Source organism: Brachypodium distachyon, chromosome 2 (genome assembly GCF_000005505.3).
Source record: "Brachypodium distachyon strain Bd21 chromosome 2, Brachypodium_distachyon_v3.0, whole genome shotgun sequence".
Classification (NCBI taxonomy): domain Eukaryota; kingdom Viridiplantae; phylum Streptophyta; class Magnoliopsida; order Poales; family Poaceae; genus Brachypodium; species Brachypodium distachyon.
This window is the reverse complement of record NC_016132.3, coordinates 54,261,592-54,275,659: the sequence shown is the minus strand read 5'-3', so window position 1 is coordinate 54,275,659 and position 14,068 is coordinate 54,261,592. Positions and strand designations below refer to the sequence as shown.

Genomic DNA, 14,068 nt, shown 5'->3' with positions numbered 1-14,068 from the left:
CTGTCAATTTCCACGGGAAAAAAACAAAGCATCATTCACCGATCTCCATGGGCTACATGGCAAATTGGCGTCCCTGTCAAGAAATCGTGCCTTACTCCTTATCTGAATACGCACGAAATATCCTATTCCACTGTCAAACTCACGCAACGCAAGAATCGTATGCAAGCAGAGAACGGCTCTCTGAAGCCTACCGCCACATCGACCCAAATAAAGCACAGACGACACGTAGTACACCGATGCCCGTGTCAAAAGGTTTTAACCTTAGGCTATCACGCAACCGCACGGGCGGCCATGGCTGGAGAGTTCGTGGAGCACTACGAGCGAACCAGAGAGAAATACCATGACCACTTGGCGTCGTCGGAAAGGCGATATCGATATCTAGGTGGTACGTACCGTGGGTGGGTCCGTGGCGTTTGTGCGTCCCAGCTGGAAGAGACAACGATGTTCCCCAGTCTTTCGCTTTCTTGTTATTTCTTTGCTTCCTCTTCACATCTGAAAGAACTCGAACCTAAAGACGTTGGTGGTGGCAAATGGCATGCGCGCTGGACCGGCTTTTATTCATGGGACGGGAAAAGGGCGGGCGGGGGGACAGTCCCCCATGTGAGATGATGCTCCCGTTCGACGCGCAGCTACTGTTTTGTTTGTCTTGTGTGTCTAATGCGCCATTAGAGAAGAGAAGAGAGGGGGCATAGTCGCATAGACTGGGCGTCCACATCGTGCAATGATTATCTGCACTTTGCATTGCATTAGGTGGTGGTCTCATGACCCTCGGTGCCAACCATGACCACTGACAATAAAAGCAGCATGCTCGTGCCAAAGTCTTCTTGGACCTTGGACTGAGAGAGACAGAGCCTTGCACAGTTCGAGCAAGGGGTCCCTGTGGCTGTGAGGACTGAGGACCAACCAAAAGAGCTCTTCTTTTCTGCAAGGTTTCAGAAACCATGGAAGTGTACGGGACTATTCATAAACTGCAACTTTCGTAACTCTTATTTTGTGATACTGCCAATGCATGTACGATGATGGTATGTGGACAATGCGGTTCAGGATCAGGAACTTGTCATGGAATGATGGAAGAGAGAGGCTAGGCCAACAATTACAACCAAGATCAGGAACTTGTCATGGAATGATGCTTTTCATGTATGTCCAGTCCAGTCCAATACTACAGCACAGCACGATTACAACCAGGAAAGCATGGCCGCGAAAATGCAAACGTGAACTAATAACCTAAGGACCAGGCCTCTGATCTGTGCCAACCGTCTTTGATTTCGCCTTCCTTGCCCAAATTATTCACAAGCCAATTTCGTGTCAAAGCTACTCAAGCAAATCGCGAATGCCTGGAAAGCCGAGAGGGGGTAGCGATAGTCCATCGTGAACATATCCCTCGCAACTTTTCCAAACTGCAGGATAACCTTGTCAGGATCGACTGGACCGGGTTGCGAAGGAGTTGGGGCACCTGCAGGTGGCGGGTTTGATGCCGCGATCAGCTGGAAATTCTTCACGGAGGCAATGGTGACACGGCCGCGGAAGTTCAGGCACCAGCATTGTAGCTGTTCATGCCACCTCGGAGGCTTGTTACGGAGGACCAATGGTCTGTCCTTGACTTCACAGTCGCCATCGCCATCCACTATCCCACCATTGATCTCAGAGAAGCGAGCACTGTTAAAATCCATGGATTGGTCCATGATGGACTTGGAGAAGGTGGTGCTGCTGCGGAACGACTGGGAGAGGGAACTGATGCTGCGAAATGAGTCCCCAAGAGCTCGAGGCACAATTTGTTCAGGCTGGCCAGGGACAATGCCACCAGGCTCAACTGAGGAGGCAGGTATGGAGTGCATGATGCAACGCATCCGCCTAGGACCTCTTGTGCCAAGAACATTTAGCTCATATGTCACCTGAGCAATGTTGTAACTACCAGCAGGCACCTTCGGAGAAACTTTTGTTGAGTTAAACCTCCTGCTGGTCCTTCCGACAGGTGGCACTACAGCCCCATTGTATGGGGGTTGTGTGTCATAAATTAGAAATTTCGTGCCAAGGAAGTTTGACCTAGAAAACAGCAAGAATTTTTGTTATATACCAAACAAGAAAAAATGGTTTATCTTCCATACACCTAATAATTACCTCAGTTTTCCAATGTATGTCCTGTTTGATCTTGAGGTGTTGCCAGTGTCCATTGAGATGGCATACTCTGTGCAAGATGTTTTGCGGTTCCTTTTAGCAGATAAGAGGAACTTCCCAGTTTCTGCAGTAACAACTGCTCAAAAGAAAAAAGTTTTACATATTTGAGTAAGTGAATATAATACAGGTATTTGATCATTTTGTAAAGAAACATATTTCACATGAATGCAGAAACTAAATCTACAACCAAAAACAGAATTGAAAAGGTCTACATAATTTGAGGTAGAAGAGTGAATTAAGCACTCAAACAAGGCAAAATACTCTATATAAGAATGATTGATCCTTAGGTATATCTCAGTGAACTAAAATAACCTTGCATACACACAAAAAAGGTTAAAACTTATGAGCATTATTAGTACAGATGTGGGAAGCATAACATACCATTGCTAAGGCACAGGTAGAGTTGATAGGTGGATTTGGATTTATTCCTCTTTATGAAACATTGAATCATTCCTTCTCGAGGACCAGGCTGTCAAAACAACAAAAAATGTAACTTATGAAGCACAAGGAAAAGGTATACGCTGCTTATGGTTTGGCATAACTGTAGGTATTCTTCAGTAAAGGATGCGGGTATCTATTTTTTTTTTGCTTTACCTGCTTTAGAGAGACGCGGAAGGTAAGCTTCCCACAGAACTCGGGACTCAACACAATCTCTCTGCACATTTCCCTCCATGTCTTACAAACAGCTGCGAAGCAGACGACATGCTTCCTTGATGGCCAGGTACTCTCGTCAGACTCCAGTCTCCGTATGACGTCACGGAGGAGTTCAGGAGGAAGACTCGCCCAGCGGCTCTCTTGGATTATGGGAGGTGGGTCATGGAGGTCATCGAGTGAGCTCTGAGCCTTCCCCTTGTGATATCCAGTAAGACCATAAAGGCTTGCGATTGTCACCTCAAAGCTCCGTCTCGACAAGCTACCAAAACCATCCCTAACATCACGAGCTATGCTGCGAAACGACATCTCTTGGCCAGCTAAATGCCAGGTAATGAGGCATGCGATATTGCCTGCAATTGAAAATAAGCACAAGGTAAGTTTAGCTGCTCCACTCTATAAAACAATGAACAAGTAGTTTACCGCACCTCCTCAGAAAGATTAGACCATCACAAAGTGCATACACCAAAGCAACCGCTACTAGCAGTCCCTGCGAGAACAGAAGACTCTCGATGAGCAAACATGGTACGATCGACAGATTTGATTGACAACATGCGCACAGTGACTGTCTAACAACCATGTAGGCCTAACTAGCAATCAGAGAGGAACCTAAATCCATAATTGCTCACGACGCAAGAACAGCTTTTTGGCTACATATATATACCAGGCGTCACTTTAAGCGCAAGAAAACTGGAAGTTCAGAAATATGCCTCCAATCATACTGCTGAAAAATCACAGTTTGCCAACCACAGGGCACATCACATGTATTTGTATGAGAACTTCTCAGGGAAGCTGCGCGAAATCCTAGAGCCAGAGCATCACGTCATCACCTATCACCTATCAGTCCTTGCCGTGAACTTGTATTGAGTTTTGAAGAGGAAATCTTGTGCTTTACAGAATACAGAACCAAAACCATGACCTGCAGAGAGAAAAATCCTCCCCCTTTTGTTCCTCCATACTAAATTACTAATACACATCAGCTGGTAAGTTTAAATGTGATATATACGTATCACAGAAGCATAAAAAAAATAACAACATCAGGTTCAGTTTCAAAAATATAAAACAAGAGGTCTATCTGTTGAACCTGTAAAATGTAATGTAACCGGTAAATTGGAAAAGAAATTCTGAGGGGGACAGCTCGGACAGGCCCAAAAGTCCACGCCATTCCGTGAAATTTCTCCTGAAGAACAGGCGTACCGCAGAACCAGAGAGAACGTACGATCCACGATCCGGACAGGGAACGGCCAGGACTAGGAGACCACAGCACCATTACTCACTCACACTCCCAGTCCCCGGGGCCGCGACCAACAAAACAGAACCCCAAAAATCATCACAGAAGAGCAAACCAAAATCGAGCCAGAGCAGGCCGGGAGAAGAGAAGGCGGGGGCTCACATCACATTCAGCCGAGCCGGCGCGGCGGGGCGCAGCGCCGCTGCAAACCACGGCTAGCCCCGGGCGCGCACGAACCAGGCCCACTCTCGCTCGTCGGTTCCGCCTCCAAAGTCCCGAGTGCCCGCCTGCTCAATCTCCGCTGGGCTACCCGGCGTATACGTACCCGCGTTCGGAGGAGGAGGAGGAGGAAGGAGGTGGGGGGTGCGTGAAGAAGAAGAAGGCGAGCGGAGAGAGAGAGAGAGAATGGGGAAATGAGGAAAGGTGCGGGAGCGGGGACGCTCCGGTTTGTTTTGTTTATCCGTTGCGCCGGTGGTGGGGTGGGTCGAGTTGACCGCGCCTTTCCCGTCCCGTCCCGTTCCGTCGGGCAGAGCGTCGTCTCCGGCTACCGATTCTAACGGAGTCGGGTCGGGTCACAACAGAGCTTTGCCTTGCCCCGGCGCCCACGCCACCAAAAGCGGAGAAGGTGTCCAGTCCACTGCTCCTCCTCCTCTCTTCTCCCCTGCTTTTTTTACCTTCCCTCGGGGCCACGGCACAGCGCTGGCTGGACCTGGCGCCTGTGGGTGCTGTGGGTGGGGTGCGATCGATGCTTATTACATGTCGAGGGTGGATTTTAAATTGAATCGGATACTCCTAGTAGTTATTTGCCGTGTCGCGACAGCTTGAACTAGCCAGCAGCCCAGCTAGGTTTTAACCTTTCCACGACACGTCAAAACTCGCCGTATCCTTGCACGGAAATTCCCTTGCGCAATCCTTGGTCAATCGATTGTTCTGCCATCAAGTCCCCTATCGCGCGGTTGGCGACTAAGCGTAGTACTATAGCACTCAATGGTGCTTTGACCGGCCGGATCGAGCACCCCGTCTCAGCTGTTTTCGCATAGCACTACTAGAATATAGCTAGAGCGAGTGGTGCATATACATATAATAAGCATGGCAGATTCTATGTGCAACAGACTCTGTTTATATTTTATTTCGAAACTTTGCACACCACATTTTGGGGGCATACACACTGGAAAAGGAAAGAAACTCGTTGAGATTCCGGAGGCGTGGAACTCAAAACGTACGCTTAAAGCTGTCGTTGCCGGTGTCGCGCTGCATGCGACTATGCGAGTGTTCCATTCCACCAACCAGCCAAGACGCACTGCACACACGCCTCGAAATGGTTTGGTTTGGTTCGAAACATGCAAAGTCTATACGCTAATCTGAAATCTTGAACGCTCAACCACGAGAGACGAGAAGAGATTCAATTTAAGCACACGTTTCTCCGGTAGAGGGAGTTCGCTCTGCCGTGTGGATCATGTGCACGCACGTTCCGACCGAAGAATATACTAACCAGTAAACACGTAAAAAGGTAAAAAAAATGAAAATGCGTAGCGTGCAGCGCCGGGGTGAGCAAAGTAGAAGGCTCTCAAAAGCGCAAAAGAAGCTAAACACAGAAGAAAGAAGAGAAAAGAAGAAACAGTAAAAAAAAAGACCTTTGAGAAGAAGAAAAGCGAGCAGTAAATGAAAAACGAAAAACTTTTCGCTTTCCATGCATCCAGATCCAGCGACGAATGAGTGGGCTGCACTGTAACAATATTCTGAACCTAAGCTCGTAGACAGGACTCAGAGGAGTCAGGAGGGTGTGCCGACGGCTACCCGGAGCCTCGCTTGGCAGCACACGTAGGCAGCCGGGCTAGGGTGGTTGCACGCTTCGATCGGCCGTTTCCGTCAGTTCCGTGGGCTGTGACAGCTAAAGCACGGCTCCGTCCGTTTGCTGCCTGCTTCCGTCGCCATCGAGCTCAGCTCACAGCCAGAAACTAAACGAAGCTTCCGACGACGTCACCGTGCGCACGCAGCTGCTGCAGGCCACTGGGGGCTCACGGACGCCAACCGGACTACGTTTGTCCTGACTCCGGTGAGCGCGGGGGCTTTCATTCCATGCAATTCTTGCCCAAATCGGTTCATTCTGTCTGTCTGGTACGCTGGCCGCCTACACGATCACTGATCCGCTTCAGGTTATTGTTAACCAACAGACTCGACACATTTTATTCGATCAGCAGCCGCCGGATCAGCTTTCGGCCTATTTTAGGCTAAGTTGCTGCTGAATACACCGAAAGACGGCAGTTGTCCATGGAAGCTAAGTATTGGCGACTGGTGAGGAGTTCCTATCGGCAACCTGAACTAAGTATTCTTCGACCAAAGGCAACCTGAATTAAATTGGCTTCTTGCACAAAATGAATTAAGGCCGGAATACGCCGAGTTCCCTGTGCGTGTTTTGACATGACCCGTGACGAAATAATTGTGCGCGTGGCATCTGCGTCTGTGCAGAAAGCATTTGGCGGCAAACGGATAAAGCTCCAGCAAGGACTCACGAAATCGTCGTCCGGCGTTATTATTATCAGAGTACCATCATCCCCAACCACTACACCATGTGTAAACAATCTCAGCCGGTTGCGTCTGCTCACGTAGCTAAACTAAACCCCCCGGGGCCGGTCGACGCACGAATCATGCGTGATCTAACCGCTTGCGCAGGCGATAGGAGTGGAACGGATGGTACCAGTACAGCACTGCACTGCATAATAGTCCACGCACCCGTCAGCGACTAATCAGAGAGGCCAAAGTGAACACGCAGAAATCACAAGTTGTTTTACTTTACAGTTTACACCATCTCGTGTCTCTATCGAATTTGCTTCTTGTTTCCAACGACATGCGTCAGTCTGCTGCAGCCTGCAGGCGAGGAGTGCTTCAGCTCGTATCGTCAAATCCTGCCGTCTGGGGAGCACAACGCTGCCAGTCAGACAGATTGAAAGAAGATCTGTTGGTTTCATCCTGCTGTACACACATCCTTTTTTCAGTGACCCGTCCCCGCCGAAAGATTGATGCAACCGATGCTTGTTTTTTTTTCCTTTCCATTCAACGGCAGCGTCAAGTAAACGTTTGCAGCGCAGGCCGGGGCGACAGACACGAAGAAAAGCTTTTAAACTTTCAGGTAAGAACTAGGAAGAACGAGTCGTCTCTGTAGACGAAACGTAAAGAAATGGGGGTACATTGTCAACGAGGCAAGAAATACACAAGTGCATGTCACTTGTTGATCAGGTACAACTAACCGAACGGGCTGAGGACATCTGTGCCGCCCACGGATTGTTTGCTTATAGAAAAAAAGCCGTGTGGATGTAATCGTCTTGGATCGTCGGGATGTCATTTGATATGTCTCATGCGGACATAAAACAATTCGCGGTGGACAGCGGTAGTTCGATTTCAATTCGGTTCGATGGATCCAGAAGCAAGGGGACGAGAGGGACGCGATGCGGAGAGGAAGACAGAGAGCGAAGAGCAAAATTGGAAACAGCGATCGATCTGACGAACCCGTTGTTTTTCTTCTTTACGGGATATAGAGTCAGGTCACCTTAGGAATGGAACAATGTCATTTCTTATTTGAACGGAACAAGAATCGCTGTACGCTCGTGAATGGGGATGTGAACTTGAAGAGTCTAAATTTTTTTTTTTTGCGAGAAATTAGCAAAGGGGCCTGCTTTTCTTTTGGGCCTAGCCGCCTAGGCCTAAGCGAGAGTGGAGATCCCCAGATGAAACGTCATACAGTACATGGGATTCAGATAAGCCCATTAATCTAATAAAACGTGATGCCTGATATGTTGTGCCGTGGCCCATTGTAGGCCCAGTGAGAAAGGCCGAACAGAGACACATCAGGCCAATCAGGCAATCACGGCACCGCCAGTCCACCACCACCCAAAAGCGCGAGCATCTCCGGAAGCGAGTTCGATTTGGGTAGGCGGAAGCTAGGGTTTAGGTCTTAGGTCCCGCGGAGCGACAGGAGGAGAGGCGGAGGCGATGGCGTCGGCGGAGGAGGAGATCGCGGTGAAGGAGCCGCTGGATCTGATAAGGCTCAGCCTCGACGAGCGCATCTACGTCAAGCTCCGGTCTGACCGCGAGCTCCGCGGCAAGCTCCATGTAAGCGCCTCCTCTTACTTTTGTTTGCTGTATTTTGTGAATTTCTTAGTGTTAGTTGTTGTCTCGGAGTGGAATAGTTCATGGTTACATTGTCCTGCAGCGATTTGGTATGCGTGAGGAGAGGAGCTCTTAGGCTTCCAATTTTGTCAGTGTTCATGTTTGTTTAGGTCGTGCCCTCGGTGGTGTATACCAAGGGCGATCCAAATTACTGTGGCAGTTTGTGTGTAATGCAACTTAGGATATTAAATTTGCTCATGGTCTATAAGCATTCTTTGGTAGTGATTCGCAAGTGTATACAATGATATGCATGTCAATAACATAAAACTGTGAGTGCATTTTACATGGTAGTTGGTAGCAGGAGGTGAATTTCTGGTGTGTGTGCTCGTCATTTTAAGCACGACTTGCTTGGCACCATGGTTAGTATTTTTCTTACTAAATGTTTGAGAATTGTATGATCAGGCCTGCATATGATAAATCACAATGTTCTGTCATCTGCATTTTTATGCTGCGCTGCCATGGAATGCTTTTAGTCTGCACTGGTCCCATTCTTTCTCCCACCTGTAATTTTTTTTTTTAATCCATCTTCTAATCATGTGGAGGTTTATTACTCCCTCCGTCCAACAAAGGATGTCTCAACTTTGACTAAATTTGAATGCATCTATACACTAAGTCATGTCTAGATACATCCAAATTTTGACAAATTTGAGACATCTTTTGTTGGACGGAGGGAGTATAACATTTTGGTCATACCGGGCTCAGTTGCTGACATGTCTTTCTTGTACCTTTTTTTACCCAGGCATACGATCAGCACTTAAATATGATCCTTGGAGATGTTGAGGAGATTGTAACAACTGTTGAGATTGATGATGAAACATATGAAGAAATCGTGCGCGTAAGTTCTTTGACCTTCTGTTTTTAATTTTGACAAACACTTTGTAGTGTCAATACTTTTGTACATCACAAACTGTAGCTCTTGGTGAATGATGTTAATGTAGCATGCCAATGGGAAAACAATATTGCTCTGTTCGGTGTGTGTGATTATGATATATGGAACCCCTTGACCAATGAGAGGTTGGCTGCCTAATGCATGCCAGCACATCCTTTCACACATTTCTCATGGATTGTCAGTGTGTGCTGGATTTATGGCATTATTACCCAGTTAACATCATGAGAGCTCAAAGCTGTTTTAACTTCCGGAATACTGGAGCTTGTGGTTAGGATCTGTTTTGATATTAATTCTTGTCCTGCAAGTCCATAATACTTGTTCTCGAGGAATCTAATTCTATGGGATAATTACTTGCATTACTAATCAATTATATGTGTATGTATTGAAGATTGCTGATATACTAACCATTGCAAATATTGTACTTCTCCAGACTACTAGGCGTACCATCCCCTTCCTTTTTGTTCGAGGTGATGGTGTTATATTGGTTTCTCCACCCCTGCGAACTGCATGAACAATGAAGAGATGTGGGATCCTGCTGATTGTCAACTATGAGTGATGTGTATTTGGTCAGTTCATGACATGGGGTGTATGTTATGTGCTGCACTATCACTGTTTTCTGATTAGGTTTTACCGGATGATACAATCGTGTAACCAGTCCGTGTGTTTGAATTTTATCTGATTGGAGTGCTAGTTTCTGCGCCGTGCCAAATTAACATGTCAATTATCAGCGGCTTAATCAACCCAGTTCCCACAGACTATCATATTCCCATCAAAACCGAAGTGCGCTTATGTGGCTTGATTACTCTGCTGCAGAGTACACTGTCGGAAGATAATAGACTTGTTGGAAATGCAGAGGTCCTTAAAATAGTAAAATCTACTCTATTACTAGCAGCATTGTATCGCTAGAATCCTTAATAATGATATTCTAGGGAAAAAAGAATCGTTGATAATGCACTATTTTCTTGCAGCATCAACAATAATGTTTATCTTCACGCATCAACTTTGAAATGTATGCTCTTTGTGAAATTCCCGGGTGATAGAAAACAACCAAAGACAAGATTCGATTCCCAGTCCACCAGGAGGAAGAACAGAATATTACGACAGGCCAATTCATGCTTTCAAATCCACATCAAGAATTCTTCTTCTTTTTTGAGAAACATCAAGAATTCTTCTATGCGGTAAACATTAGATAAGACACAAAAGAGAGGCACCAGCCGGAGTCAGCCCACTTGCTCTTTCGCCTTTTGCCTTCTCTCCACTGGAACGACGAGAAGAGAGGGGCGTGGAGGAGGTAATCGCCAGCCATGGGCGTCACAAAGGAGGACGTGGAGTCCGCCATCGCCGCCGCTCTCAGCCCTTCCCATCTCGTAAGCCTCTGTCTCCGGTCTAAACCCCTTCGCAAATCTGTACCCAATCTCCGCCCTAAACCCTAACTGCTCCCGCCGCTCTGTTTCTACGATTTCAGGTGGTCACCGATACATCTGGCGGGTAAGAACACACTGTTTCCCCAAACTTTTTCCCCCTCTTATTCGATTGGTACGAACACGAGAATTTGATGTGATTGATCGATCGATTGATTGGTGTGAAGGTGCGGCGCGAGCTATGAGATCGAGGTGGTGTCGGAAAAGTTCGAGGGGAAGCGTCTGCTGGAGCGACACCGGCTGGTGAACACCGCGCTGGCGCCGCACATGGCGGAGATCCACGCCGTCTCCATCAAGAAGGCGCTCACCCCGGCGCAGGCGCAGCCCCAGCCGGAGCCCGCCGCCGATAAGCCACAGGCTTGAGCTCGCTCCAAGCACTCTGATCATACAGGCACCGTTAGATGTTGAAACGCGCATCAAACTCTCTGCTTGAATAATGTAGTAGCAGATGGATTCCCAGAATTGAGACTTTGCAGCGATGCTGTGCTTGAATGATTATGTTTTAAGTACTGAATTGTGTGGTTAGTGCTTCTGCTCAAATCGTTGGCTTGACTGCTTGAGACCGGCTTGCAACATGTCCACGAACTGCAACTTCGATGTAGGCAGTTTGCAGTTCAGTTTCTTAGGTGCATTGGTTTTGTTAATCTGATGGCGTTTGCTGCAATTTGGTTGTATTGCATCCATTCTCTTTTCTGTTATAGAGCTAAATGCTAGGGTATTTCGATGTTGGAGCTGTCGTTTTCAGCTAGTTTTATGTTACAGTACGTATAATTCCATCACAAAGGCTGGTGCTCCGTTGGTGTAGAGCAGTATTAAGTTTCCATTTGAAATTAAGTTAGACAGATGGGTCCCTTTAATTTTCTTCACATACGCATAAAGCCTACAATACAAATATTCCGGTAGGATTACCATGTCTTAATCTGTTTCCAAGGCATCTGAAACCAAAATAGGCTGATTCAGTCATTGGACTTGGAATAGCATGTCTAACATGTATTGATCTGGGAAGAGACCCTTGCCGGAGGTGGCCTTCTGGTGGCGGTAGATGTCAATGCCAGAGCTTTCAAGCTGTTTTGTAGCCAAACTTAGTTTGGAATCGCTCGGCGGTCTCATTTTCAGCGAACAGTTTCCATGGCAACGAAACAAGATATGTCGAATTGTAGCCTATTCCCAATTCAACTCTGAAATTGCATTGGACCAACTTTTTGTTTGTTTGGTGGTGCCACTGCCAACAGCAGTATCCAGCATTTAGATTAGGTTCTCAATTTCCACATCAGACTGTACCCACGTTGCCTTGCGTCAGTCACCAGTCTCATTTATCATGATTACTCACATCATAGATCACACATTGGGCCTTACTGAACTCTCGAAAAGAGAATCATGATTTTTCTACGGAGTAGAAAGAAATACAATACCACTTCCATTTTCTCGAAATTTCTCGCTTCCATCTGAAGGGAGACCGATCTCTTCCTTCTTTTCTTTTTCTTCTTGAGACAATCGACGATTTACAGATCCCAAAATTATTCGTATAACTAAGGAGCTTAATTAGTCAGTGGTGGGCCGGGTTACTGATGAGGTGGTTGCGGATCGGCACTTCGGAGCAAGGAAAGGTAGCCACCTTCCAGGTTCTTCACATTCTTGAATCCCTGCTTAATACAGGCCAGCCGGCACCATATCAAACTTGGCTTAATAGCCGATAGTAAGTAGTGGTACTAGCAGAATTTGATCGAGATGGTTACTTACCGCGTTAACAAGGTCTGCGGTGGCGAGCTTGGATCTTACTCCCGACCGGCAACCCTTTAGACAGACACAAGACATCTCTTACACACTGCCGGAGATCAAGCCAACACCGTCCGGGCGTTGGAAAAATGGAAAGGAAGAACTAAACCAAAAGCACTCACGTACCACGAGGAAGAGGTCGTCCTTGGCGTGGAGCGCGGCGACCTGGGCGACGAAGTCCGGGTTCTTCTCCTTGCCATGGGGAGTCACGGAGAGGTAGTAGGGGACGTTGCGGGCGCCGGCGACGTGGCCCTTGTCGAAGTCCTCCCACATCCTCACGTCCACGTACTGGTACTGCCCGGAGCTCAGCAAGGCGCACGCTTCCTCCGCGTCCACGCTCTCCATCTTCTTCTTCTCGCCTCCGCTGCTGCTGCTTCTCAATGAACCCATAAATTAACTATCGATGAGTTCAGGGAAAGGAAGATGCTCCAGTCGATCCAGGGGCTGTGGAGTGGATTGATGGGATAAGTGCTACTGCCTACCTGACGTATTTATAGTGTGGCTCACGGTTAGCCGCATCCACCACCACTCTGGCCTCCGTCTCTTTCCTTGTCGAACCTATCTTCTGGAGTACACGTACATATATGGCATTGTCAACTGCTGTATTATTTTCCGTGAATAGACAAGTAGTACCAGTTTCTCTCGTTTTGCATCCTCGTAAGTGGTCATGTTGGACATTATCACCTTCCATGATTTAATAGAACGTCTTCCATGATCAAGCTACCCAGTATAAACAAAGGGTGGATGGTTAAGCTTGGAAGGGTAAGAGGGCAAGTCCAAGATTGGCATGATGATGCGGCGACACGCCAGGTCTCAAATAAAGAAAAGAAGGGCCTGCTGGTCAGCTCACTGCAGTTGAATTATCGGTGCCTAGTCTGCAACACGTACTCTCCCGATAAGTGAAACGAAAAGATCCGTGGATCGAAAACGACCCAACGCTTTCTCGGGGACAAGCAAGCAATCATGGAGGACGTGAAAAGGATTGCATCGGTGGGCGCTCTTCCTTCTCATCTATCTGCTTATCCTATCCATCGCCGATACAGCATTGGATGCCACTTATCTCTTGACATAAACACAACTTATTTCTCACATAATCCGGCTCAAATAATTCCGGATAAATAGGAATGTCTTTAGATCAAAAATACGGGTCAGTCGTACAAGAAAATAAATCAAAAGAAACAAGTGGCTCATTTTCAGAATGGAAAAGGTTTTAAAAACTTGGTAAACATCGTCACCTTCTGAAATGGTGAAACAACTCTCTTGGAGTGGTGGTGGAGCTGTGGTTCCTGAAAGAACAATACGATGGAACCGATTTCATGTGGTGCAAGCCACCCGTTTGGGCAATCACGAGGCATCCTTTTAGCAAACGCTGCTGGAGATGGCAACAAATTAAGGCGATAAAACCTCAATTTGACTGTTTTACTACCTACCTGTTGACTTCAGTCAGTGATGTGAGAGCACATAGACAGATGGATCTCATTAAATTTTCGTCAGATACGCATGAAGAATACCAACGAATGTTCCAAGGTAGGGCTATTCCGGTTGGATTACAAGTGTCAAAATAGTCTGTTTCAGTCATTGGAATTGAAATATCAGGTATTAGTATTTGCATCACATATAATTGCGAATGCTTTCATAAAAATGCAAGAAATGCACTATCTGATTCGATTCTTGGTGGAACTGCAGTACTACATAGGAGTTTTTTTCTTTCCTTTCGCAGCTAATTCAACTGCGGTTCTTGCCAGAGTTCCACCATAA

General features: G+C 47.0%; 4 protein-coding genes across 4 annotated transcripts; 2 read left to right on the top strand and 2 right to left on the bottom strand.

Moving 5' to 3' along the window:
- Nucleotides 1–1,039: 1,039 nt before the first annotated feature.
- Nucleotides 1,040–4,495, bottom strand: LOC100825898 (tubby-like F-box protein 3). The gene is made up of 6 exons (XM_010234307.3): nt 4,220–4,495; nt 3,255–3,316; nt 2,770–3,179; nt 2,557–2,644; nt 2,119–2,251; nt 1,040–2,043 (listed from the first exon to the last, which is right to left on the bottom strand). The coding sequence occupies exons 3-6, from the start codon at nt 3,133–3,135 to the stop codon at nt 1,284–1,286; spliced, it is 1,347 nt and encodes a 448-aa protein (XP_010232609.1). The 5' UTR covers nt 3,136–3,179; nt 3,255–3,316; nt 4,220–4,495; the 3' UTR covers nt 1,040–1,283.
- Nucleotides 4,496–7,933: 3,438 nt separating this feature from the next.
- On the top strand, nt 7,934–9,834 carry LOC100822834 (sm-like protein LSM3B). The gene is made up of 3 exons (XM_003564643.4): nt 7,934–8,167; nt 8,964–9,059; nt 9,544–9,834. Exons 1-3 carry the CDS (start codon nt 8,048–8,050, stop codon nt 9,622–9,624), a joined length of 297 nt encoding a protein of 98 aa, XP_003564691.1. The 5' UTR covers nt 7,934–8,047; the 3' UTR covers nt 9,625–9,834.
- A 464-nt stretch (nt 9,835–10,298) lies between these two features.
- Nucleotides 10,299–11,198, top strand: LOC100822212 (protein BOLA2). Its single transcript, XM_003564641.4, has 3 exons — nt 10,299–10,480; nt 10,579–10,601; nt 10,702–11,198. The coding sequence occupies exons 1-3, from the start codon at nt 10,418–10,420 to the stop codon at nt 10,895–10,897; spliced, it is 282 nt and encodes a 93-aa protein (XP_003564689.1). The 5' UTR covers nt 10,299–10,417; the 3' UTR covers nt 10,898–11,198.
- Nucleotides 11,199–11,825: 627 nt separating this feature from the next.
- On the bottom strand, nt 11,826–13,016 carry LOC100822522 (thiosulfate sulfurtransferase 18). The gene is made up of 4 exons (XM_003564642.3): nt 12,793–13,016; nt 12,437–12,680; nt 12,275–12,328; nt 11,826–12,177 (listed from the first exon to the last, which is right to left on the bottom strand). Exons 1-4 carry the CDS (start codon nt 12,999–13,001, stop codon nt 12,097–12,099), a joined length of 588 nt encoding a protein of 195 aa, XP_003564690.2. The 5' UTR covers nt 13,002–13,016; the 3' UTR covers nt 11,826–12,096.
- Between the last annotated feature and the right edge of the window lie 1,052 nt (nt 13,017–14,068).

Excerpts from the sequence above, each read along its gene's own strand:
- LOC100825898 (XM_010234307.3), bottom strand. The coding sequence starts at position 3,135 with ATGTCGTTTCGCAGCATAGCTCGTGATGTTAGGGATGGTTTTGGTAGC. Across the intron at positions 2,645-2,769 it reads TCCGCGTCTCTCTAAAGCAG|CCTGGTCCTCGAGAAGGAAT; the intron begins GTAAAGCAAAAA and ends TTGTTTTGACAG. Across the intron at positions 2,252-2,556 it reads CTACCTGTGCCTTAGCAATG|TTGTTACTGCAGAAACTGGG; the intron begins GTATGTTATGCT and ends TCTTTTGAGCAG.
- LOC100822834 (XM_003564643.4), top strand. The coding sequence starts at position 8,048 with ATGGCGTCGGCGGAGGAGGAGATCGCGGTGAAGGAGCCGCTGGATCTG. Across the intron at positions 8,168-8,963 it reads AGCTCCGCGGCAAGCTCCAT|GCATACGATCAGCACTTAAA; the intron begins GTAAGCGCCTCC and ends TTTTTTACCCAG. Across the intron at positions 9,060-9,543 it reads CATATGAAGAAATCGTGCGC|ACTACTAGGCGTACCATCCC; the intron begins GTAAGTTCTTTG and ends GTACTTCTCCAG.
- LOC100822212 (XM_003564641.4), top strand. The coding sequence starts at position 10,418 with ATGGGCGTCACAAAGGAGGACGTGGAGTCCGCCATCGCCGCCGCTCTC. Across the intron at positions 10,481-10,578 it reads CTCTCAGCCCTTCCCATCTC|GTGGTCACCGATACATCTGG; the intron begins GTAAGCCTCTGT and ends CTACGATTTCAG. Across the intron at positions 10,602-10,701 it reads GTCACCGATACATCTGGCGG|GTGCGGCGCGAGCTATGAGA; the intron begins GTAAGAACACAC and ends ATTGGTGTGAAG.
- LOC100822522 (XM_003564642.3), bottom strand. The coding sequence starts at position 13,001 with ATGGAAGGTGATAATGTCCAACATGACCACTTACGAGGATGCAAAACG. Across the intron at positions 12,681-12,792 it reads CCACACTATAAATACGTCAG|CAGCAGCGGAGGCGAGAAGA; the intron begins GTAGGCAGTAGC and ends ATTGAGAAGCAG. Across the intron at positions 12,329-12,436 it reads AGGACGACCTCTTCCTCGTG|GGTTGCCGGTCGGGAGTAAG; the intron begins GTACGTGAGTGC and ends GTCTGTCTAAAG.